Source organism: Oncorhynchus tshawytscha, linkage group LG30 (assembly GCF_018296145.1).
Source record: "Oncorhynchus tshawytscha isolate Ot180627B linkage group LG30, Otsh_v2.0, whole genome shotgun sequence".
Lineage (NCBI taxonomy): Eukaryota > Metazoa > Chordata > Actinopteri > Salmoniformes > Salmonidae > Oncorhynchus > Oncorhynchus tshawytscha.
In genome coordinates, this window is record NC_056458.1 from 42515470 (window position 1) to 42526189 (window position 10720).

Genomic DNA, 10720 nt, shown 5'->3' on the forward strand with positions numbered 1-10720 from the left:
TTTCCATGGCCAATTTAATGAACATGTTTTTATTATCATGATATTTTAGTTATTATATTATAACTATCATGACTCCTATTTTAACTGTTCTGTCTATGTCCAATTAACAGTAGAGTATAGAAGTCATCCCTAAGGCTACATGCTAAACACCCACTGGTGAGGGGAGCATCATTGCCGCGGCAAAGAAAATTTAAACAATTCTTCGAGAAAAAAGCATGTACTCTAAACTGCAAGTGTAGCGACAAAAAAATATTTGGTCCATTGAAAATATAGTTTCCCAAAACAGTGTGGACCATGGACCATCCGTGCGCTGTTGGAGCCTTCGCGCCGGGAGGAAGAGCCTGTCTCCGGCTTCTTACCTTTGAGCGGCCGTGTTCGCATCCAACACCCCGGCTCCCTGCATCCATGTCCGAACTGCGTTCATCCCAGACCCGATGGGTTCCTCTTTCAAACTACTCCCACTCCTCTGGATGCTCTCCTGAATCCCAAACATTACAAAATCGCGCTCCCTCTCTGTTTACCGAGTGTCCCACAATCAGTTGTCTCTAATCACAGGTAAAAGGCGGGCGTGGGCGTGGGATGGTGCTGGGTCCGCGTTGATGCCAGTGACAGTGTGTCTGTCTGTTTACTTCAAACCAAGAGAAAAATACGAAAAGAGTCCAAAGACGAGGTATCGAAATTCAGGTGCCTCATAGACAGAATCACTTCAAACGGAGATCAAAAGACAAACGAGCGAAACGCAAGACGGCGCAAATTAACAAAATCTCGCTCGAGGTTTTTGACGATGTCGCTCCTGTATTGGGGATACTTGCTCTATGAGCGAGCGCTGGTGTCAGTGGGATCAACTAGAGCTTTCAGATTGTTCTAGATCAAATGTCTTCATCCCCTGACAAGTTTTTTCTTCCTTTACTCTCTCTTTGTTTCCTTTTTTTCCAATGATCTCTGTCAAATGGAAATGAATAAGAAATCAAGAAGAGGAGGACCCTTGTGGAGGCAAATCCCGTGTTGTTCCTCTTGTTAAAATGGGAATGATTTGTGTCCCTTCCCAAAGGAATCCTATTTGACTATCTCTGAGAACTAAACACAAGCACACTAGCCCCAGCAGAGGGAAGAGGGAGTGACTGTATAAGAGGCGGGCTGCCCCCAAACAAAGACGAGCCCAGTGTCAGATACGCCCAACCACGGCTCGCCTCATTAGGCGATGTATTTAAGGCCGCCCCTTCCCTTACCTCCACCGCACAACAGTCGCACTCTCGCAGCCAAAGCCAGAGATCACTTTAAAGGAGCTTTCGGAGAATGTTGCCAAAGATAACTCCATATCGAAACATTGGTTGCATGAAGTGAAGCGTACAGAGATGAAATTGTGATTAGTTCCGATATGTCTTGAAAACGTGTCTGACTGTGTAACCCCCAGTGAGAGATGTCTGAATCAGTTTTGGATAAAGCGCTGGTCTTGATGTATTTCTTATTATGGGGAAAATATATATTTAAAAAAAAACTTTTTTCAATATATCTAGTTTTAGTCTCTCATTGTTTGGCCGCAGTGGAGAGGGGAGAAGAAACGCGTTTGAGCACACCGGAATCTCTGTCTTAAACGATTAATGTAGGTTTAGCTAGGCTAGTGAAAATTATTCAACTATAGATGTCAACCCACGTATGTAAAAACATTCTAACACCACTGTAAGACTTTGCACAGATGTCCGTACTTCAGATACACTAGTGGACGTTTACATCGTTTTACACACTTTAATATATCCAACTGCAATATAGGAATACAGAACAACATTTAGCCTAACTGTTTGTTTCATTTATAAATTATATATATATATATCCATATGAATAGACCTATGTGCATGCGTCCAAATGATGAAATACATGTTTTATTTAAACAAACTAATGCTGACTGTCAGAAGATCCCTTATCATGCAGGCGAAAGCTCGTGCCTTTCAAATGTGTTACTGAATTTCAGGCTGTATCAATGCAAGGCTATGTGATGGGCCCATATATCAAGGTTACAGTCGTGAGATGAGTTCAGAAAATGCGATAAGCAGGGCTAATATCAAGACATGGTGTTGAAGATACTGTATTTTTTGGGGGGTGAGAAAATTGGATTGCAGTTTTGGTCTCAGGACCAAACTCTGCTTTCATGTGGTGGAGAAATGCGGCAGACATACAGAGTTGTTTCACAAAGCAGAGACTATCCTGCCTCTTCCCACTTAGTTTGTATACAATTGTTTCACCTCATTCATGAAACCCATATGGTATGAAACAAAACACATTCACGGTTCCAATTGAAATGTAACTGTTTATGCTAACGCCACAAGAAGCGCTGAGATAAACAGTGACAGCAATAATTAGCTCGAAATAACAACGTGGCATAATTGTTACCAGATTCCTCGTCTTTGCCTTTCTCTCTGAATCTGCTTTTTATCTGCGATAAATAAATAGTCTGAAATAGGCTATGACTATTTTGCAGAGCGAGAGAGAAAAACTCTGATCGGTAATTTCATGAATCATGGTTTAGACAAATAATACACATTTAAAAAACGAAGAACGTGGACGATTAAAAGAGGCCAACATTTTCCCGGTTAAATTGAGCACATTTTGCCTGTCACTATACATGACACTTTTTGACCTTATTGGGCTGAGTTATTTTATAGCCTATATACAGACAACAAGTACAAATGTAAAGCCGTTTGTTTTCCTCTTCTCTGTGACTGACTGACACACCTGAGACATGGATATTGTTTACCCCCCACTATCCTCCAAAGTTTTCACATCAGAGATGGATGGATATGTTTAAATAGGCTTAATCTAATTCCTTCACAGACTTCCAAACCACACATCTAAATGGCCCAGTGCACAAGACCGATAAAAATAAGCATATATTTCTTAGCCTAACAGTATCATAACATATTAGGTATATTAGTAAGATGAATACATATGATTTGAGTCTCTCGTTTGAGTAAAGGCCTAAACCATTGAACAAAAATTGCATCTAATGAATCAGAATGCATTGTCAACTCAATGTTCACCAATATTTCAATATATATATATATATATATATATATTTTTTTTAAATCAGATACATTTCACAATAAACTAGCCACCAAAACACTTCACTCTAGGCTACTGGAATGGAGCAAAGTAAAATTCAATTAAGCTACATTTGCATTTCAGTCATTTAGCAGACGCTCTTTACCAGAGTGATTGGGGTTAAGTGCCTTGCTCAAGGGTATGTCAACATTTTTTTCAAATAGTAGGCTTGGGGATTCGAACAAGCTACCGTTCAGTTACTGGTCCTACACTCTGAACCATTAGGCTACCTGCTGCGGTATAATACAAGTTGGTTTTGTGGGTGCTGATGATAGGCTACACGAGTTGATAACGCTTGTGCGGAGGTAGGCTATACTCTACTCACCCATCACGGTCTTTCCTCTGTAAATTGTTGATTCAATCATCTGAGGTTGGTGACGGAGTAAAGTTGAAATGCAACTGCGGCTCCCTCCGGTGGTCAATAGGCATCATGTCTCGGATGGATTATTGGCAGCGAAGGAAAATAAGGCTGCGTTTACACAGGCAGCCCAATTCTGATATATTTTCCCATTAATTGGTCTTTTGACCGATCACATCAGATCTTAACACATCAGATATTTTTCAGAGCTGATCTGATTGGTCAGAATACCAATTAGTGAGATTTTTTAAAATCAGATTTGGGCTGTCTGTGTAAACGCAACTGAGGCACGTTTGAGGTACCTGGCACACTGTCCTGTTGCTTATAGTTTCTAGATCCACTCTTTCGTGCTACTCCTAACCAACTGCCACTTATCAATTTTCCATTCTCTTGTATAGTCCTACGTCGTAGTAGTCTGCATTGAGTTGGTGTGTTTCATTGTAACATTCCGGCTGAACGTGTGTAGTTGGCATAGGGCACTGGCTAAACATTAAAACAGGATAATATACTGAATTTAGACGAATACTTAAAGGTTTTAACCACAAACCGGCTTACTATTTTACCGTCTGCAGATGGTCTTGAAGTGCGAGGATTTTACACCTTCAAAAGTGATGAAACGTCGCCACCGTGTGTCCTAGATGTTTCCTCGGGAGGCACAATCAATGCATCAATAGTCGATGTGTGTTCTAGATACACGTTTCATTTGAACTCAAGATGCAAACTAAGTGTATAGAGGTCATGCATTTAACACAATATACCAGGTAGCGTTAGTATTATATTTGGGGGGGTCATGTATGTATTTATTTATTTTGGGGGGAGAGCACACCCCCTATCTTTGCCATTGATAGCTTCTGTTTGGGCAGTGCCTTTTAGCGCCATCTCCATTTCAAAGTAGTAGACTGACATTTCTTCCGAGTTTATTGGCAGCAACAAACTGAAAAGGTGCACACTGGAGTGAACTGTCTACTCCAGGCATAAAGCCAAAGTTGGTGATTTAGGCCTACTGTCACCTGCAGTGCTGGAGTATAATTGGCTGATCACTCCTGCTGAGCTGTGATCCCATAATGAGTCCATCTGTTGACAACTTTAAAATGGAGAAAGCCCTTTATGCTGCTACCCATGCCATAACAGGTTTGTGTGGCCAAGTGCACCTCAAATCAAATTGTATTTGTCACATGCTATGTAAACAACAGTGAAGTGCTTACATATGGTGCCTGCCCAACAATGTAGAGTTTCAAAAACAAATAGAAAGAATAGAAAAATGATAACAAATGTAACTTGGTTATACACACTTATCTATTCTATGGTCTTGTCATCACATCTCAACAGGCCGTTGGTGTCCATGCATGTAGACTAGCCAAAGGTTTATTGTCAATGAAAATGAGAAAGCAAGACCAAAGATAATTCATGTTTTCAGCATTTTGTTTATTAGTTTAAAAAACAGTTTAATATCTCTACAGAGTAATAGATCTGTACAGAGAAATAGAGCTCTACAGAGTAATAGATCTCTACAGAGAAATAGATCTCTACAGAGAAATAGATCTCTACAGAGAAATAGATCTCTACAGAGTAATAGATCTCTACAGAGTAATAGATCTCTACAGAGAAATAGATCTCTACAGAGAAATAGATCTCTACAGAGAAATAGATCTCTACAGAGTAATAGATCTCTACAGAGTAATAGAGAAAAACAACATATCCTCCTTATGGGTGCTTGGACTTCTACTCCAAATCACACAGTTTAGCAATGGTTTCATCGTAAAACCAAAGCACAGGATAAAGAGGCTCATTGAATGTGGTCTGGACTCAGTGGAGGATGGTCATTGTGTCAGAGAATTCCTGCCTTGTAGTCCAGGTACACCCCAACTCTGGAGGACTGAGGGCCTAAGTCTTTACATTATTGTGCTATTAACCCTGAGTAGCGGTAATCTAAACCCCACGATTGTTCATTGACTACAAATCCAGAGTCTGCACTTGATCTGCTTACGTCTTTATACGAAACTGGCGAAAGGACACCCTCCCAACTCCATTCAACCTCCCAATAACAACATCCAGACAGAGCCTCTCTACAGAGTACCTGCCCGCTATAATTCCATCTCTCTAGATGCTCAAGATATGGCTGCTTTTCTGATGTAGCCGTAGCCTTTCTGCCATCCTCAGACAGAGAGAGATTTATTTTTTATTTTACCTTTATTTAACTAGGCAAGTCAGTTAAGAACAAATTCTTATTTTCAATGACAGCCTAGGAACAGTGGGTTAACTGCCTGTTCAGGGGCAGAACGAGAGATTTGTATCTTGTCAGCTCGGGGATTTGAACTTGCAACCTTCCGGTTACTAGTCCAAACCTTGTGAAGACTTACAGAAAACGTTTGACCTCTGTCATTGCCAACAAAGGGTATATAACAAAGTATTGAGAAAAACTTTTGTTATTGACCAAATACTTATTTTCCACCATAATTTGCAAATAAATTCATTAAAAATCCTACAATGTGATTTTCTGGATTTTTTTTTCTAATTTTGTCTGTCATAGTTGAAGTGTACCTATGATGAAAATTACAGGCCTCTCTCATCTTTTTAAGTGGGAGAACTTGCACAATTGGTGGCTGACTAAATACTTTTTTGCCCCACTATACATGGCCTTTGGTTCAACAACACCTCCAACATACATGGCCTTTGGTTCAACAACACATCCAACATACATGGCCTTTGGTTCAACAACACATCCAACATACATGGCCTTTGGTTCAACAACACATCCAACATACATGGCCTTTGGTTCAACAACACATCCAACATACATGGCCTTTGGTTCAACAACACCTCCAACATACATGGCCATTGGTTCAACAACACCTCCAACATACATGGCCATTGGTTCAACAACACCTCCAACATACATGGCCATTGGTTCAACAACACATCCAACATACATGGCCTTTGGTTCAACAACACATCCAACATACATGACCTTTGGTTCAACAACACATCCAACATACATGGCCTTTGGTTCAACAACACCTCCAACATACATGGCCTTTGGTTCAACAACACATCCAACATACATGACCTTTGGTTCAACAACACCTCCAACATACATGACCTTTGGTTCAACAACACATCCAACATACATGGCCTTTGGTTCAACAACACATCCAACATACATGACCTTTGGTTCAACAACACATCCAACATACATGGCCTTTGGTTCAACAACACATCCAACATACATGGCCTTTGGTTCAACAACACATCCAACATACATGGCCTTTGGTTCAACAACACCTCCAACATACATGACCTTTGGTTCAACAACACCTCCAACATACATGACCTTTGGTTCCAAATGTGTAAAAATACAACACAATTACAGTAAAAAAGGCACGGAAGGGAAAAAACAGTAAAATGCCCCGTTCTGTTCTAATCTATACCATCTTCAGCATTTGGCCACATGTTCTCGTCCACATCACATCTTATGTCGTCTCTCGCTATGCATCTTGGATAGAAACGCTTGGCCTACCTCATCCACTCCTGGCAGTCTTCAGCTGAGACGTCTCTGCACCTTGGATAGAAACGCTTGGCCTGCCTCATCCACTCCTGGCAGTCTTCAGCTGAGACGTCTCTGCACCTTGGATAGAAACGCTTGGCCTGCCTCATCCACTCCTGGCAGTCTTCAGCTGAGGGGTCTCTGCACCTTGGATAGAAACGTGGCCTGCCTCATCCACTCCTGGCAGTCTTCAGCTGAGACGTCTCTGCACCTTGGATAGAAACGCTTGGCCTGCCTCATCCACTCCTGGCAGTCTTCAGCTGAGACGTCTCTGCACCTTGGATAGAAACGCTTGGCCTGCCTCATCCACTCCTGGCAGTCTTCAGCTGAGACGTCTCTGCACCTTGGATAGAAACGCTTGGCCTACCTCATCCACTCCTGGCAGTCTTCAGCTGAGGGGACGTCTCTGCACCTTGGATAGAAAGGTGCCTACCTCATCCACTCCTGGCAGTCTTCAGCTGAGACGTCTCTGCACCTTGGATAGAAAGGCCTACCTCATCCACTCCTGGCAGTCTTCAGCTGAGGTCTCTGCAGGAAGAAACGTGGCCTACCTCATCCACTCCTGGCAGTAGGAGTGTTCAGCTGAACGTCTCTGCACCTTGGATAGGGGTGGACCTCATCCACTCCTGGCAGTCTTCAGCTGAGACGTCTCTGCACCTTGGATAGAAACGCTTGGTTAGTAGGTGAGTAGGGGGAGGAAAGGTGAGTAGGGGGAGGAAAGGTGAATAGGGTGTGGAAAGTGAAGGGGGGTGAGTAGGGGGGGGTGAGAGGGGGAAAGGTGAGTAGGGGGAGGAAAGGTGAGTAGGGGTGGAGGAAAGGTGAGTAGGGGTGGAGGAAAGGTGAGGGGGGTGGAGGGGGGGAAAGGTGAGTAGGGGGAGATGGTAGGGGGGTGAGAGGGGGAGGTGGTAGGGGGAGGAAAGGTGAGTAGGGGGAGATGGAGGGGGAGGAAAGGTGAGGGGGGGGATGGTAGGGGGAGGAAAGGTGAGTAGGGGGGGAGGAAAGGTGAGTAGGGGGAGGAAAGGTGAGTAGGGGGAGGAAAGGTGAGTAGGGGGAGGAAGGTGAGTAGGGGGAGGAAAGGTGAGTAGGGGGAGGAAAGGTGAGTAGGGGGAGGAAAGGTGAGTAGGGGGAGGAAAGGTGAGTAGGGGGAGGAAAGGTGAAGGGGGAGGAAAGGTGAGTAGGGGGAGGAAAGGTGAGTAGGGGGAGGAAAGGTGAGTAGGGGGAGGAAAGGTGAGTGGGGGAGGAAAGGTGAGTAGGGGGAGGAAAGGTGAGTAGGGGGAGGAAAAGGCAAACCATTATTGGATGGGCTGCAAACCAGTTTGTGATTGCATACATTGTCCCATGTAATCACACATGTCCTCATGTTTCCTCCTACCTGTTCCCTTTCAGCTTCTGGCACCAGGTGTTTGTGGAGGTCATCTAAACACAGAAGAAGGAGCTCAGTGTTGTAGGGACCAATCTGGCATTTGTGCAGGACCAAACCAGCACTCCAGATGGCAGCACACATTGTGATATTTGTTCCTCTCTGACCCGGCACATCAACGGTGGCCCTTTTCCTGCCTCCGTGTTTTGGGCAGGTTAAACCTTGCCTCGTCTACATCAATGATTTCATGTGGGGTTTACTTGATAGCTACCTACACAAATAGCTAGCTAGAACAAAGTGTTAATAAGATAAATTCATTTAAAAAGATTAAAAGCAATACAACTAAGTTCTCCAGTAGGCATCTACTGAGGGAGCTAAGAGCTGTGTTGTCAGGTTAGCCTCCATCTCCATGATTCCCTGAAAGAAATGTCCTCATGTACGTACTATAACTCATGTTTACATGTAGAGTAGCATAGTGTAAAACTCACTATAGAACAAGACATATTGGATAGATCATACCTGGACATATTGGATAGATCATACCTGGACATATTGGATAGATCATACCTGGACATATTGGTGCCGGAGATCCTTGACCCACTCACTGCTCCTTTCAAAAGGAACTGTGTACAACTGTTTCATTCCAACTCTGTGTTCGGTCAGTGTCTGAACCAATGGTAGTCAGGCTGATGCTTTCCACATTGTGAAATACCAGGTTGTCCTCCACAATTCTGCTCTGAATTTCTCTCAGTTTTATTGCATTGTCAGCAATGACCAATCCTACAATGGCTCTTGGTCTTCACTGAGGAGCTTTCCTCCTCCCCCAGAGGGAGGAAGATGTTGCGTCCTTTAGAGGAACAAAAATACAACATATGTATTTGCATTGGGACTGGTGGCCTACCGTTACTGTGGGACATAGCAACAGTAATGATAGAATAAGCCCGTGTGAAATGCATTACTTACCTAATGGTTTGTTGAAAATTCCGGATAATGGAAGCCACGGTTGACCGTCTGAGATTAGACTGGACTCTTTCATCAGCCTCTCTCAGTGATAGACCATGGTATTAGGCTGGACTCTTTCACCAGCCTCTCTCAGTGATAGACCATGGTATTAGACTGGACTATTTCACCAGTCTCTCTCAGTGATAGACCATGGTATTAGGCTGGACTCTTTCACCAGCCTCTCTCAGTGATAGACCATGGTATTAGACTGGACTCTTTCACCAGTCTCTCAGTGATAGACCATGGTATTAGACTGGACTCTTTCACCAGTCTCTCTCAGTGATAGACCATGGTATTAGGCTGGACTCTTTCACCAGTCTCTCAGTGATAGACCACGGTATTAGACTGGACTCTTTCACCAGTCTCTCTCAGTGATAGACCATGGTATTAGGCTGGACTCTTTCACCAGTCTCTCAGTGATAGACCACGGTATTAGACTGGACTCTTTCACCAGTCTCTCTCAGTGATAGACCATGGTATTAGGCTGGACTCTTTCACCAGTCTCTCAGTGATAGACCAAATCAAATCAAATTTTATTTGTCACATACACATGGTTAGCAGATGTTAATGCGAGTGTAGCGAAATGCTTGTGCTTCTAGTTCCGACAATGCAGTAATAACCAACAAGTAATCTAACTAACAATTCCAAAACTACTGTCTTATACACAGTGTAAGGGGATAAAGAATATGTACATAGGGATATATGAATGAGTGATGGTACAGAGCAGCATAGGCAAGATACAGTAGATGATATTGAGTACAGTATATACATATGAGATGAGTATGTAAACAAAGTGGCATAGTTAAAGTGGCTAGTGATACATGTATTACATAAGGATGCAGTCGATGATATAGAGTACAGTATATACGTATGCATATGAGATGAATAATGTAGGGTAAGTAACATTATATAAGGTAGCATTATATATAGTCGTGGGTGAAAAGGGAGTACATGAGAGGGCTCAGAACGCACCCGTGTGGGGCCCCAGTGAGGAGATGTTGTTAGCTACCCTCACCACCTGGGGGGCGGACCGTCAGGAAGTCCAGTACCCAGTTGCACAGGGTGGGGTCGAGACCCAGAGCTTGATGATGAGTTTGGAGGGTACTATGGTGTTAAATGCTGAGCTGTAATCGATGAACAGCATTCTCACATAGGTATTCCTCTTGTCCATCTGGGTTAGGGCAGTGTGCAGTGTGGTTGCGATTGCGTCTGTGGACCTATTGGGGCGGTAATCAAATTGGAGTGGGTCTAGGGTGTCAGGTAGGGTGAAGGTGATATGGTCCTTGACTAGTCTCAAAGCACTTGATGACGGAAGTGAGTGCTACGGGGCGGTAGTCGTTTAGCTCAGTTACCTTAGCTT

The 10720-nt window shown here is 43.4% G+C and overlaps 1 protein-coding gene across 1 annotated transcript in view; it reads right to left on the bottom strand.

Moving 5' to 3' along the window:
• The window catches only part of LOC112228301 (transcription factor COE1-A), a 36031-nt gene extending 34930 nt beyond the window's left edge, over positions 1–1101 (bottom strand). Inside the window, exon 1 of the mRNA XM_024393498.2 lies at positions 360–1101. Coding sequence (XP_024249266.2) covers positions 360–493 — 134 coding nt within the window. The 5' untranslated portion in view covers positions 494–1101. The remainder of the gene's footprint in view (positions 1–359) is intronic.
• Positions 1102–10720: the final 9619 nt, after the last annotated feature.